General features: G+C 37.3%; 2 protein-coding genes across 2 annotated transcripts; one reads left to right on the forward strand and one right to left on the reverse strand.

Annotated features, from left to right (window-relative positions):
• Window positions 1-1,943: 1,943 nt before the first annotated feature.
• rrp15 (ribosomal RNA processing 15 homolog) lies at window positions 1,944-6,295 on the reverse strand. The gene is made up of 5 exons (XM_062064335.1): window positions 6,186-6,295; window positions 4,358-4,677; window positions 3,280-3,377; window positions 2,940-3,129; window positions 1,944-2,472 (listed from the first exon to the last, which is right to left on the reverse strand). The coding sequence occupies exons 1-5, from the start codon at window positions 6,229-6,231 to the stop codon at window positions 2,332-2,334; spliced, it is 795 nt and encodes a 264-aa protein (XP_061920319.1). The 5' UTR covers window positions 6,232-6,295; the 3' UTR covers window positions 1,944-2,331.
• A 2,100-nt stretch (window positions 6,296-8,395) lies between these two features.
• Window positions 8,396-15,088, forward strand: LOC133660755 (uncharacterized). Its single transcript, XM_062064336.1, has 2 exons — window positions 8,396-8,583; window positions 13,476-15,088. Exons 1-2 carry the CDS (start codon window positions 8,565-8,567, stop codon window positions 14,939-14,941), a joined length of 1,485 nt encoding a protein of 494 aa, XP_061920320.1. The 5' UTR covers window positions 8,396-8,564; the 3' UTR covers window positions 14,942-15,088.
• Window positions 15,089-16,516: the final 1,428 nt, after the last annotated feature.

The raw sequence follows: 16,516 nt of genomic DNA on the forward strand, positions 1-16,516 counted from the left end.
TGTATTTGTTGTATTCATATATTGCTAAAGTATTCACAAATAGGAGGGTAGCAGTATAATTGCATTATGAGATCGACATGTCTGTCTGTTCTTTTCTATATATGTTTATTTTAAGTTAAGTTAAAGTTAAAGTACCAATGATTGTCACACATACACTAGGTGTGGTGAAATTTGTCCTCTGCATTTGACCCATACATATTCCGTTTATGCACTTAATTATTTGAATACAAGTCAATTGTGTTTACTTTATATTTATTTATATTGTACAATTGACCTTATATTGTTCAAATATTTGAGGGAAATAATTGTATTAGTTTGTTGATATTGTTACGTTGTTCGTTGTTTATAAATCAAATTTAAATACATGAACACATATATCATATATATATATGATATGTGTGTGTGTGTGTGTATATATATATATATATATATATATATATATATATATACATATACACACGTGTATGTACATATATGTATTTATGTATACATATACACATATTTACATAAATATACATGTTTGTTTGTTTGTTTTTTATGTATACATATATATATATATACACACATACGTATACATATATATATATATTCAGAAAATAAGATTGTGAAAGGTAGTATCAGTATTGAATCAAGATTTGCATGATGAGATCTATATTTTTCATGTTGTAGAAATTCCGTTTGTGTACTATAGAGCAGTGGTCCCCAACCACGGGCCGCAGCCCGGTACCGGTCCATGGATCGATTGGTACCGCACAAGAAAAAATAAAAAAACTTTTTTTTTTTTTTAAATTAAATCGACATAAAAAACACAAGATACACTTACAATTAGTGCACCAACACAAAAAACCTCCCTCCCCCATTAACACTCATTCGCACAAAAGGGATGTTTCTTTCTGTTATTAATATTTGTGGCTCCTATATTATATATCAATATAGATCAATATACAGTCTGCAGGGATACAGTCCGTAAGCACACATGATTGTATTTTTTTATGACAAAAATAAAAATAAAAAAACAATTTAAAAAATATAACCCCCCCCCCGGTCCGTGGGACAAATTTTCAAGCGTTGACCAGTCCGCAGTTACAAAAAGGTTGGGGACCACTGCTATAGAGCTAAAATATAAAAAAAATAAAAAATAAAATTATGCACTTTCGACTTATCGTGTTCCAATATTTAAAGGGTAAATATTTGTTTGTTAGAATTGTTACATTGTTTACTATTTGTTATATTTATGTATTGTTAAATTATTCACAAATAGGATTGTGGAAAATTGGGTCAATACTTGCATGCATTTTGAGATCAGTATTTTTTTAGTTCTCTGTTGATTTGTTCATTTGGTTGTTTAGTTACATTGTTTTAAATGTGTCACTTTATATATATATATATATATATATATATATATATATATATAATATATATATATATATAGTTAAAATGATTCAAAACGGACTTTCTACTTTCCTACTGAGACACAGTTGGCCAAGCTGGGATGAGGTCAAGTATGCATGTCAACAGTGCCAGGATGAAAAGGTGGCATACCATAATGGCAGGCCTTGGTGTTGCCATGACAGACATTGCATCCAGCGCGATGCAGACAGCCTGACTGGCCACTTTCCTCCTTCTCTGTTGATAACACCATGTGCAAATATTTACCCAGGTTGTGACAACAACAAAGGCCAGACACAGGAAATTCTGGAGTGAAGCAAGTTAAAGAAGAGTCAGCAAAAATGTTGAGGCCGCGTCACCACATTGGATTGTTTGGATTGCTGCTGGAGTCGGTCGTGACGTTATTAATGCTTCCATTCATAGGATGCCATATATGTACGCACTAGTTTGACTATGCAAATAGAACACATCCTACTTTAGGCCTGTTGCTTGGACTAGATTTTAGAAGTAAAGGTGTGTTCCACATCAATTAAACACTACTGTGAGAGTACAAGCCAGCAAAACACAGCTTTTTATTAAATCCGTACTGTACAAAACAGTGATATTTACATAACATTTTGTACACAACCTGGTCACAAACTGAAGCACTGACAGAATGGTGTACTTGGAAACTATAGTTCTTAACTGGTACAAAAATGTTACCTTTTTTAAAAACCTTATCATTTTTCACATTTTATCTATGTTTTTCATGATTTCGTTTTTATTGGTTCATCTTTTTAGAATAGGCCTTAGTCTGATGATATCGTCTAATTTTTTTCCTCAACAGAACCAAGTCTGCCCCCTGCAGGCCAGTGACTTTACAGTCCTCTGGATGTGTTGTGTCATTTGTGTTTTCAGTCAACAATGTTGCGAAAAAAGTCACTGAAGTCTCCATGCATGGTGTCAGTCTGAATCATTTTCATCTGAACCTTTCCCTCCAGTTTCCTCTTGATCGCTCTGTTTGTCCCAGTCTTTCATAGTGGCCCCCATCATGTAGTCGTCTCTGAGGACGCTCCATGCAGGTTTCTCATCCGCCTGAGTAGCCTATGGATACACACATACATGTCATAAGAGGGAGTTTGAACAATCACAATCTTTAATGGAAAATAATGGCAACATTATTAATCACGATTATTTTTGATTGATATTGAAATCAAGATTAATAACACGATTAATAATTAATTTGAAAACAAGTATTTATTGTACCAGCAAAACTCAACCTTAAATATAATTGAAAAGAAAAGCTGGTTATGAATTAGTAACAAACCAACAAGTAAAATAATGGTAACAAGTTAAAAAGTATTTGGCCAGAGTTATGTTAACATTTGAATCAAACACCCCCAATACAAAAGTATTAATACCACAATAGAGTAAATACTGTAAAGTAAATCAATTTATTCATGACATAGGTTCAAGCAAACATCTTCATTGGAATTAGTTGTAGATGAAAATAGAACGCGTTGACATTTTTTTTGAGTTTTGTGTGTGTGAGAAAGTGAAACTCCACTTACGCTCTTTTCTTCCTTGACTTTGACGCTGCTGCCACCGTCTGTTCGCCTCAGTACATCGATGAAGTCTTTTTTGGAAACAGAGGAAAGTATTTTGGCCTTCTTCCTCTCAGAGCCACCAGCCTCTTTCTTCACTTTGTCATCAATATTCTTCTGGTGACTCCTCACAGCGTTGAATAGCTGCACGACTCCTCTGGGTAAAATCACGCGGAATCAGAATCAGCTTTATTGGTTTAACACACTAGGAATTTTACTTGGTAGACTGTGCTCTCTGTTCAAAGGCGTGGATTCGGGAATCATCATTTACACACGTTTAACATCACAAGGACAATGACCCACACACCTGGTGGCAGTTCTCTGCAGAGCCCTTTCAGCCTCACGGTCCAGTACAATGTCCGGTTTCACTCTGCACATCATCTCCCACGCTCGCTTTTTGTCAATCTGGTGGACAACAATGAGCACAGTATCGTTCATCTCACAAAAACTTGCAAAATACAACTTAACAGGTAAAACAATTTCTCACTATATGAGTACCCTGTATACCTTACTAAAAATGGCTACAATCAAAGTTATTTTACAAAATATTACAATCAGGGCAATACTTATACATGGAATGATACCTGCCATACACACACATTTTACAAATTCTGATGCTTTCTCTGATTTTAGTACACACCGTAAATCAGTACCCCCAGAATTTGATGGAGTGTTGTAGCAGCTTCTCTAAAAAGTTGCAATGTTTTAGTGGGGTGTACACCTAAAATTTGTAGGAGAAAGTTTAAATGTATTTTTTGATATTCACTGCAAAGTATACCCATGAAACACAACAAGAATGACTAAGAAACATCCCCAATGAAATGCATTTGATAAAACTACTTACAATAGAAAAGTACATGAAACGCAGCATAATGTGTATGTGTGCGTGCGTGTGTAAAAATCCTCCCGTAAACTCACAATCTCAATTCTAAGCAATAAAATTGGGATTAATCTAAACATATTGGACTAGCCCCGCTTTCATAGAGAACAAAGACGAAGATTCGACACTAACATGTCAGCATCTTAACTAATGTAAATAACAATGTCAGGACGTAGGAATGGGATGCAGGGAAATGTTTATTTTTGTTAGACTTTTGAACTTAGTGTATGATGGCTATTTGAGGGGCTATTTTCATCACCAAATTCTGCTGGTCTTATTTATTTTTTAGATTTTTGCATTTCGCACCACTACAACAAATGTCACTTCGATACTTATCCACCGAATAATATAACTAATATCAGAATCATAATCAGAATAGTTTTATTGCCATTGTTTGAGAACGGGTTCACAAACTAGGAATTTTTCTTGGTGCAATCGTGCAACATAAAACAAATATAACACATATAATATAGTTGACTTCAGTTGAGTTGAGTGCGTGAATTACCTGCTTTCTTCTCTCCTGCTGTTCCAATTTTTCTTTTGCCTTCGCTTTTTTTAGTTGACTGTTATTTGCCAAAATGGTGGTTTTATTCTTGGGTTTTTTACCCAAAATTTGGGCCATGGCCTGTGCCCAGCCAGCGTTAGCATTGCCTTGATCTTCACCACCACCATCATCGTCGTCGTCATCATCATCACCCAGGCCTCCATCTTCATTCTCCACGTTACTCCCTTCGTCAGATTCTTCATTAGCTGACATTTGTTCATCACTTTCTCCTTCTGAGTTCCTCAGCTCATTTGTGTCCTCCAAAGCAGAGCCTGTATCATCTACAGATTAACAAATATTTTAGTTATGGTTATCTGCTTTGAGTTTGTTTTGAACATTTATACAGATACAATATGATACATCATATAATCCAGTGTGTTTCAACCTTTTTTGAGACAGGGCACATTTTTTGCGTTGAAAAAATCCAGAGGCACACCACCAGCAGAAATCATTAAAGAACAAAACTCAGTTGATAGTAAAATGTCTTCATCGCAATTGTTGGATATTACTTTAAATCATAAGTAGGTGTACTGTCACGATCTATAACATCACGCTGTGACTTATTTTGAGTTTTTTGCTGTTTTCCTGTGTGTAGTGTTTTATTTCTTGTCTTGAGGTCCTATTTTGGAGTTTTTTTCCCTCTCTTTTTGGTATTTTCCCGTAGCAGTTTCATGTCTTCCTTTGAGCGACACTTTGTTTTAGCAATCAAGAATATTTCAGTTGTTTTTATCCTTGTTTGTGGAGACATTGTTGATTGTCATGTCATGTTCGGATGCACATTGTGGACGCCGTCTTTGCTCCACGGTAAGTCTTTGCTGTCGTCCAGCATTCTGTTTTTGTTTACTTTGTAGCCAGTTCAGTTTTAGTTTCGTTCTGCATAGCCTTCCCTAAGCTTCAATGCCTTTTCTTAGGGGCACTCACCTTTTGTTTATTCTTGGTTAAAGCATTAAACACCTTTTTACCTTCACACTGCCTCCCGCTGTTCCCGACATCTACAAAGCAATTAGCTACCGGCTGCCACCTACTGATATGGAAGAGTATTACACGGTTACTCTGCCGAGCTCTAGACAGCACCGACACTCAACAACACATAATTTGCAGACTATAATTAAATATTTTTTAACCCAAATAGGTGAAATTAGATAATCTCCCACGGCACACCAGACTGTATCTCACAGTGGTTGAAAAACACTGATATAATCTACAAGTTCTCATTTCTCTTTACATGTTCGAAAAGGAGTAGGAAGAAGCAAAGCTTCTTTAATCCTACCCCTCCTGCGTTTGTTCACTTCCTGTTCTCATCTTGTAACACCATGTGCATCAATACATTCTACATACAACAGTTCTCTTAGCAGTTAAGTCATTTGTGATTCAGATAATGAGATTAAAAAAAGTTCAAGATGTTTTAATTTTCTTTTATTTGGATAACAGCACATTTAACGCTTACGCGTGAATGCAATGTTATATGATAAGATGACAACACAACGTACCTTATTAATGGCATCAAATGTACCGCTACTTAAATTAAAAACGTTCTTCATTTGTCACGATCAACGTTTCACCCACTTTAAAAAGTAATATGATGCTAACATAAAGGTATTGGGGTCAGCTACATATAAGTATTCAACGATATTAACAGTCACATTACTTAAACGCACATTTATTTACGGAGGAAATTATCGCTAAAATTACTTTGACTAATTTCGCGTCGTGCCCAGGTTATACGAAATGATACAAATAAATGTATTTTAGAACTGTGTTGTAGACACGTAAATAGTTCAATAGTTACCATTATCTACCAGGACGTCAACATGTGCCTTCATCACGGCGGCCATGGTGGAGTACCAGAGAAATAGTTCCGGGTGCAACTATCGAAAGCAAAAATGTTCCGCTTCCGTAATTCAAATGTTTGAAATAAATCATTTTGTGGCACAGACTTAATAATAAAATAAAAAGCACACACATTACATTCCAATAAATGTTACTTTTTTTATTAAGGAGAGGACATTAGGCACAAAGGCACCGATTAGGTTAAGCCGGTTACTTTTTTTAATCCGAGGAGAACAGTATATTAGAGATAAGAAATGTATTTAATTTACCTTGTTACTTCCAGTTATTCTCATAAAGCGAGATATTAAAAATGAAGTTTAAAAACAAGAATGTTACGTGACCTAACAGGAATGCTGCTATACTTTGTCCAAAATGTTGAAAGAGCCACATTGGACCAAAAATAAAAAATAAAAAGCTCTCTGGAGCCGCAAACAATTAAAAGCCTTATATTAGTCATAATGAAGGCAACACATGATGTAAGTGTCTATTATATTGTTACGTCTTCGAGTGCAATACCTCCGACATCGATTGTTGTTTATTACTCCGGTACTCTTGTCTTGTTCTGTATATTGTACAGTATTTTGTATAGTGTTTTGTATATTGTAATAATACCAGGAATGTAGGCTCATACGTCTTCTTTATTTGTCTTGTCTTTATTGTAAAAGATGCCATTTAACCACACAACAGCTCCAATGTGCGACTGTTCCCTTTCCCGGCAAAACTCGAACCCCCACTTCCTATCAAAGATGTCACTTCCCTAACTTCCCCGGAAGTCCCGCCCCCCAGCCAAAGCCATTGGCTAACACCCCGTAGCTACAATATTGTACAGAATTTCTTATTGTTTTTATTGGATAGCAGTCTATTTATTTAAATTCTTAGTTTTATCTTTATTACCTCTTGTGTAATTTATTTTTTATCTCATATTTGTTCCCACTACCGCACCTTAAATTGGAGTCCTTAATCTCGTTATATGCACATATAATGACAATAAAGTCCATTCTATTCTACTCTTCTATTATATTCTATATGTGTCGCATGCTGACCCAAATCTTTGTTGACAGAAATGTTGAAATGTCATATTTATTCATCACATTTTAACAACATTGAAAAACATTAGTAAAGCAGAGGCTTCTCAGAGTGTGAGATAATGCCTGGAAATTACTGGCTTAGAATGGCCAAAGGTATAGATGTGTGTGTCCAAGTTAAAGGACTCCGCAGGCTGTCTTTTTCTCGTTGATTTTCTTATAATCTTTGCAAGCTGTAACGTTTGCTGTGGTCTGGAACAACATGGCACACAAACAACTACGAGAAATGCAGCCAATATTACATACAGATAATGTGTTATGAGACATGCAAATATACATTATATACACAAAGGACATAAGTAAAGGAAATTAAATGAGCTCAAACATACCTACAAGAAGGGAAAATGATGTAATATGTAAATACAGCTAACCGAAATAGCATGTTAGCATCGATTAGCTTGCAGTCATGCACTGAACAAATATGCCTGATTAGCACTCCAACAAGTCACTTATATCAACAAAGCGCACCGTTGTGGATTCACACAAAGCATACAACTTTTGGTGGACAAAATGAGACAAAGAAGGAGTGGCATAAAACACGTCTTTCTGTGGCAGCGTCGGAGAAAGTTATACATGTAAACAAACTATTGTGAGTTCAAGGACTACCGTATTTAGTAGAATAAAACATGCTCGCCAATTGATTGAGTTAAACAGCGGGATGTCTAAAATATTAGGAAGGTTTGTGTCATGTTTGTCTTCTAACAGAAACCATATTAAAACAAAAAATATATTTTCCCCCCACCTTTTTCCATTTTCATAAATTTTTTAAAACTCTCCAGGGAGCCACTAGTGTAGCGCTAAAGAGACCCCCGGCGATTACAACAGGAGCCTTATCTGCCAGAAAGTTTACACGTGTCTTCATCACGGCGGCCATAGTGGAGTACCAAAGAAATAGTTGCGGATGCAACTATCGAAAGCGGAAATAGTCCGTCTCCGTAATCCAAAGCAAGACAGTAAGAATGAGGTTTAAAAACGAGACTGTCACGTGACCCAACAGGAATGCTGCTACACTTGTGCACATGTGACACGAAACAAGTATTTCTATAGCGTGTGAAGATTTTAGCGATTACAGAAAGGAGCACATATCTTCATAATGGAGAAAGTGCTCACCTGTAGTGCTCACCTGTAGTGGGTGTGTGCTAAAGTTGTGCGAGAAACAGGTCAAAGGGGATTCTTTCTGTACTGCAGGTCTAGAGTGACTAAAGGAGTTACGGAAAAGGCTTAAGGATTCTTACTGCACTCCTGGGAACAAAATGGCAAGGCAAAAAATATGTAAGTACATCTACACATATGTATACATGTACATGTACATATACATGTATACATACTAAAGGATGTCTTGTTATTTACTGTTTGCAGAGTAAGTGCAATGTTGTAAATGATTACAGTACATGCTCAGAATATATCTCTGTTATTGAATATGATGCAAAGCTGATGTTCATTCTGTTCTATTCTAGAAACCAAAACGTGTACACTGTACATAAAAACAAATGCTTTAAAGTTGTAGTTTTCCTTTGAATAATCTGAAAACATCTCCAGGTGCATGAATAAACTGGTAAAACCTGATCATCCAGTCTGTTTAGAAGTTGGACTGCTTGACATTAATGTTGACTGCTTTTTAAACATTACTTGAAGGTAACCATGGTTGGCATGCTTTAACACCGTTATGATTAAACTGGCATTTAACTTATTAACTGTACATTAGTGGAACAATTTTATATATAATCTGTAATGATGATAATAATAATAATAATCTGTGATGAGGTGGCGACTTGTCCAGGGTGTACACCGCCTTCCGCCCGATTGTAGCTGAGATAGGCTCCAGCGCCCCCCGCAACCCGGAAGGGAATAAGCGGTAGAAAATGGATGGATGGATGGATAATAATAATCTGGGGCCGTACTTATCAAGCTTCTTAGAGTGCCATTTCACAGTTAAGTCCTGAGAATTTGCTAAATTTAGTCCTACTCTCAAACTTAAGAATAAAAGTTTTTTTATCAACGTTCTTAAGTCTAAGAATCACTCCTGCTCTCCACGATATTTAAGAGACCTTCAGAGGTGTCTTAAGTGGTTAGGAGTTGCCAGCAGGGGATGGCACTGAGGCGAGAGGGACGTGGCCGAACGTTCAGGGAACGGAACAATGTCCTGGATTTGTTTGATGACGAGCAGCTGATCAAACGGTATCGTTTAGACAGAGCGTGTATTATTTTTGTCACAGATTTAATACTTTTCGATTCCTTGTTGATTTCTGCATGTGGCTGCAGTGGGCTAGTATATATAGAGCCACCCACACCAGTTTCAAATTAGTTGCCTAATTAATGAATTGGAAAGAAAATGTTATGAGAGTAGCGTATGTGTGTGGCCGTGAGGTGAGTGACGTCAGTGAGTGTGTGGGCGAGAGAAGAGAGGGAGCGGTAGCGTGAGTGCCGGCGGGGACTAGTTTGTTTTGTATTATTTTGTAGTTTATTGTCAAAATATACACTCCCATTGTCCACTTAAATATTTCCAAGATATTTCTTTATTCTTAGACAAGGGATTCCCTTCCGTGATTGGTCATTTCTATGGACACAGAAATTACGTCACCTAAAATTCCGTTTACGGCACATAGTAATGTCGTAATTCAGCTCTGAGTGTGACACTTAAGATTCAGTCCTACACTTCGCTGAAAGTGTGAGTAAGACGCTTGATAACTAACTTTTAAGTGCAGCTTTCAGCGAAGAAGTTATTTACTCCTAAGTCAACTCTTAGCAGACTTCTTAGGAGTAATTCTAAGAAGCTTGATAAGTACGGCCCCTGATCTCCTGCTGATTCCCTTTCCAAATATATGAACGGTTCAGAATGTCTATTGTAGCTTTATTGTAACAGAGAGAGGCAGAATGATAAAAAACAGAAACAAATAAACAAATAAATGCTTTGATTTAGAAAAATAAACAAAAATGCACATTTACAACTGAAGTATGCAGCTTCTCCCCTTAAAGCACATGTGTCAATCAATCTCAAGGCTCAATTTTATGTGGTCTGTGAAAACCTGGAAATGATGTGTCAGTAAAGTACTTCATCTTTCTTACTACATGTATTTCCATTTTTGCAGAAAACAAAATATCAAAAACAATTTGAAATGTGGACTCGTCAGATCACAGAACACTTTTACACTTTGCATCAGTCCATCTTAAATGAGCTCGGGCCCAGCGAAGCCGGCGGCGTTTCTGGGGGTTGTTGATAAATGGCTTTCACTTTGCATAGTAGAGTTTTAACTTGCACTTAAAGATGTAGCGATGAACTGTAGTTACGGACAGTGGTTTTCTGAAGTCTTCCCGAGCCCATGTGGTGATATCCTTTACACACTGATGTCGGTTTTTGATGCAGTACTGCCTGAGGGATCAAAGGTCCGTAATATCATCGCTTACGTACAGTGATTTCACCAGATTCTCTGAACCTTTTGATGATATTACCGACCGCAGATGGTGAAATCCCTAAATTCCTTGCAATAGCTCGTTGACAAATGTTGTTCTTAAACTGTTCGACAATTTGCTTACGCATTTGTTCACAAAGTGGTGACCCTCGCCCCATCCTTTTTTGTGAATGACTGAGCATTTCATGGAAGCTGCTTTTATACCCAATCATGACACCCACCTGTTCCCAATTAGCCTGTTCATCTGTGGGATGTTCCAAATGAGTGTTTGATGAGCATTCCTCAACTTCCTCAGTCTTTTTTGCCACTTGTGCCAGCTTTTTTGAAACATGTTGCATCAAATTCCAAATGAGCTAATATTTGCAAAAAATAACAAAGTTTTCCAGTTCGAACGTTGAGTATCTTGTCTTTGCAGTCTGTTCAATTGAATATAGGTTGAAAAGGATTTGCAAATCATTGTATTTTGTTTTTATTTATGATTTACACAACGTGCCAACTTCACAAGCGACCCTCGGAAGTTAGCCAAAACTGCAATTTTGCCCCCAGTGATAACACGTTTTTATACCCCTGCCTTAAAGTAAGATTTGTGCACTAATGCTAAAATTCTGACATTCCTGGTTCATTTTCATAAGGATTAATGTGTCCCCATTTACCTTGTACATTGTGGTGGTCCAGTGAGTAAATAAATAAATAATGACTAAGATTCACATTAAAAATAGTTAAGTAAGTCGTTGTTCACAAAATGAGATGAATAAGATTATCAAATTTTTTAATAAGGTTCCAGTTGTTTATCAGGATTCTTCTTCCTTGCACTTTGTAAACACTTTCTTAAACTGTTTCTTGAACTGGATGGTATTAGTACATTTTGAGACATATTTGCTTAATCAATTCCACATACTGATATGCTAAAGGTTGCACACAAATGTTTTTAATATATTTTTTTTTCCCTCAGGCATTATTTCTCCTATTTTTTTGAGAATAATTATTGTACATTCCTGGGTAGAAGCTTATTGTTTGCTTGGTGCACAATTTTAGCTGTTTACAAATGGACCAAATCATTGAATTTCAATCGTTTTCAATCAATCAATCAATCAATCAATCAATCAATCAATCAATCAATCAATAAATCAAAGTTTATTTATATAGCCCTTAATCACAAGTGTCTCAAAGGGCTGCACAAGCCACAACGACATCCTCGGCTCAGATCCCACATCAGGGCAGGAAAAAACTCAACCCAATGGGATACAATGAGAAACATTGAAGGGGACCGCAGATGTGGGGACCCCCGTGGACGACCGGTGCAATGGACGTCGAGTGGATTTTGTCAATAGTGTGAGAGTCCAGTCCATAGTTGGGCCAGCAGGGGATCATCTTGACTGGAGACAAGTCGGTAGTGCAGAAACCATCAACTGGTCTAAAAGGGTGGTCTATTTAGAGGCTAGAGCAGGGGTCACCAACCTTTTTGAAAGCAAGAGCTACTTCTTGGGTACTGATTAATGCGAAGGGCTACCAGTTTGATACACACTTCAATAAATTGCCAGAAATAGCCTATTTGCTCAATTTACCTTTAACTCTATGTTATTATTAATAATTAATGATATTTACACTTAATTGAACAGTTTAAAAGAGGAGAAAACACAAAAAAAAGACAATTAAATTTTGAAACATAGTTTATCTTCAATTTCGACTCTTTAAAATTCAAAATTCAACCGAAAAAAAGAGAAAAACTAGCTAATTCGAATCTTTTTGAAAAAATTAAAAAAATAATTTATGGAACATCATTAGTAATTTTTCCTGATTAAGATTAATTTTAGAATTTTGATGACATGTTTTAAATAGGTTAAAATCCGATATACACTTTGTTAGAATATATAACAAATTGGACCAAGCTATATTTCTAACAAAGACAAATCATTATTTCTTCTAGATTTTCCAGAACAAAAATTTTAAAAGAAATTCAAAAGACTTTGAAATAACATTTAAGTTTGATTCTAGAGATTTTCTAGATTTGCCAGAATATTTTTTAGAATTTTAATCATAATAAGTTTGAAGAAATATTTCACAAATATTCTTCGTCGAAAAAACAGAAGCTAAAATGAAGAATTAAATTAAAATGTATTTATTATTCTTTACCATAAAAAAAATAAATTTACTTGAACATTGGTTTAAATTGTCAGGAAAGAAGAGGAAGGAATTTAAAAGGTAAAAAGGTATATGAGTTTAAAAATCCTAAAATCATTTTTAAGGTTGTATTTTTTCTCTAAAATTGTCTTTCTGAAAGTTATAAGAAGCAAAGTAAAAAAATGTATGAATTTATTTAAACAAGTGAAGACCAAGTCTTTAAAATATTTTCTTGGATTTTCAAATTCTATTTGAGTTTTGTCTCTCTTAGAATTAAAAATGTCGAGCAAAGCGAGACCAGCTTGCTAGTAAATAAATACAATTTTAAAAAATAGAGGCAGCTCACTGGTAAGTGCTGCTATTTGAGCTATTTTTAGAACAGGCCAGCGGGCTACTCATCTGGTCCTTACGGGCTACCTGGTGCCCGCGGGCACCGCGTTGGTGACCCCTGGGCTAGAGTATACAAATGAGTTTTAAGATGGGACTTAAATGCTTCTACTTTGATTCTATTCATATTGTGCATATTAAGTTTTTGTACCCACTATCCACAAGACCTAATTTTAGTCTCGTATGACCTGATTTCACCTGATTTGCCATCTGAGTGTTTCACAACCGTGTTCTTGTCCCTTTCAGATGAAGCGGCCATAGGGTTTGCACTGGGAGCAATAGGAGGCTCGATAATGGGAGCCACAGAGGACCCTGTTTACAGGACCATGAGAGCGATGACCTCATCCGCACAACTGATTCCACTGCTTGACGATATCAAGTCAGTGGGTGCGCTTGGACTTGGCGCTCTCATGGGAGCTACGGCGCTGACCATCGCCATGACCTCAGTCGTTGCCGGTGTAGTCATGGCGGCGGTGATTGCTTCCGTGTTTGTCACCACCAAGAGCTGCGGGATCCCTCACACAGACTACGCGAGCCTGTGGGCGTCGGCGGGACTTGCCGGCATCATTGGAACCACACTCAGCGGCGCCACGCTGGCGTTTTCCATTGAAGTGATTGTGAATAACTACGGCATGACGGGTCTTCTATGTGCGCTGGTCATTTTCAGCATCCTTAAACCACCTCTTCGCTTGGTATTCAGGATCCTCTGGGAGCAAGGGGAGGCCTGTTGCAATCAAAGCATTTGGGAAGTGGAGAAACACCAGCTGGAGATCGCAGAGATGCAGCAGCGCGAAAGGGTGGCCGTTCAGATGGAAGAGAAGATCCTGACAATAAAGAACGGAACGAACGCCAGTGACACAGAGGACATGATGACATGGGCAGCTGAGCGAAAGCTGAGAGAAGGGATAGAGAGGAGGAAGATGCTGAATGAGGAGAAGGAAATTGAACAACGGACCCTCCAAGAATGGATTAGCACTGTTATGATCAAATATGTGGACTTTTTGGCGTTTTCGGGGATTCCAATGACTTTAGTTGCTGTTGTAACGTCACTGTTTGGTTTATTTGGCTACGGAGGCCATGAGTCTGTCTTCATAGCGCTTCTCGCTTTAGTAGCGATCATGGGCTATTCGCTTCTGAAGTCATCCGATTTGAAGTTCTGGATGTTGGTCGGCTGCATGGGGTTACTCGCAACATTCATAATTGCCATGCTCACGCTACATGCTGGACAGGAGGTTGTGCAACGTGTGATGCACAAGAAGGGGATCGCTGGAAAACGTTCAGATATCGAGGCGCAAATGAATAGGAGTTCCGCACTCGAAGCTTTGACCACAGCGATTTTTGCCGCAAAACTTTGCCAGCTGGGTTTGGGGGCCACAATCGGGGGACCCCTCATGAGGCACGCAGCTGGGGGATACAAAGTCATCGTAGGGGCAGCGGCAGTGGCGGGGGCTTTGCTTGTCGGAGTGGAGATTTTGTCCCCAATACTTGGAATTGGGGGGAAAGCCGGGGCATTGCTCGGGGTGGTAGGTGCTTCTGGGGTGTCTGTGGGTGCAGCAGCAGCCATGGCTAGGCGGTGTTCCTCATGGCTACGTACTTTGGGGGCCGTGGCAGGTATGTTTATTGGAGCATTGGTCATGGGCGATTGGCATATTGTCAAGACCGGACTGCAACTAACCATTGCCTATGTCTTTGCTATGACTAATGCTTTTTAAGACATATGATGGATATTTGAAGTTGTGAGCTTGCATTTTACATTTTTAACTCAGGTGTCATGTTACTGTGCTGCTCGGAGACATACTTACTAGTGGAGCAAAAAATAAATAAAATAAAAATAATACACAACTTCTAAATGCTTCAATTTTGTCATTAAGAACCATGCACCATTTGGCAGAGCACTCAATCTACCTTCCATTTATAGTTAATTGGAAATATTTTTTTAATATATCTTTTTTGTGTGCGTAGTACAGGGGTCCCCAAACTTTTTGACTTGGGGGCCGCATTGGGTTAAAAAAAACTGGCCGGGGGCTGGGCTGTGTATATATATATATATATGTATATATATATATATATATATATATATATATATATATATATATATATATATATATATATATATATATATATATATATATATATATATACATATATATATATATTTCCAGTACAGGTCAAAAGTTTGGACACACCTTCTCCTCATTCAATGCGTTTTCTTCATTTTCATGACTATTTACATTGTAGATTGTCACTGAAGCATACTTGCCAACCCTCCCGAATTTTCCGGGAGACTGACGAATTTCAGTGCCTCTCCCGAAAATCTCCCGGGACAACCATTCTCCCGAATTTCTCCCGATTTCCAGCCGGACAACAGGCACGCCCCCTCCAGGTCCATGTCACCTAAGTGAGGACAGCCTGTCGTCACGTCCGCTTTTTCTCCATATAAACAGCGTGCCTGCCCAGTCATGTCATAACATCTACGGCTTTTGGAGAGTGCACAACTGCGCACACAACAAGAGGGAGACGAAGCAGAAGAACGAAGAAGAGACAGTCATGGCGATGACGAGTGACAGAGAATAGAACGAGGATGGACAATTCAACCCTAAACTCACTCCTCTCCTGCAAATTACATTTCACAGATGCTGCCCATACCTATGCTCCTTCAAAGGCTGTGCACTTTCAAATAAAACAATGAGTAGAGCAGTGTTATGTGTGTGTATATGTGTAAATAAATGAACACTGAAATTCAAGTATTTCTTTTATTCATATATATATATATATATATATATATATATATATATATATATATATATATATATATATATATATATATATATATATATATATATATATATATATATATATATATATATATATACATATATATACACTACCGTTCAAAAGTTTGGGGTCACATTGAAATGTCCTTATTTTTGAAGGAAAAGCACTGTACTTTTCAATGACGATAACTTTAAACTAGTCTTAACTTTAAAGAAATACACTCTATACATTGCTAATGTGGTGAATGACTATTCAAGCTGCAAATGTCTGGTTTTTGGTGCAATATCTACATAGGTGTATAGAGGCCCATTTCCAGCAACTATCACTCCAGTGTTCTAATGGTACAATGTGTTTGCTCATTAGCTCAAAAGGCTAATTGATGATTAGAAAACCCTTGTGCAATCATGTTCACACATCTGAAAACAGTTTAGCTCGTTACAGAAGCTACAAAACTGACCTTCCTTTGAGCAGATTGAGTTTCTGGAGCATCACATTTGTAGGGTCAGTTAAAC

This window comes from Entelurus aequoreus, linkage group LG11 (genome assembly GCF_033978785.1).
Source record: "Entelurus aequoreus isolate RoL-2023_Sb linkage group LG11, RoL_Eaeq_v1.1, whole genome shotgun sequence".
NCBI lineage: Eukaryota > Metazoa > Chordata > Actinopteri > Syngnathiformes > Syngnathidae > Entelurus > Entelurus aequoreus.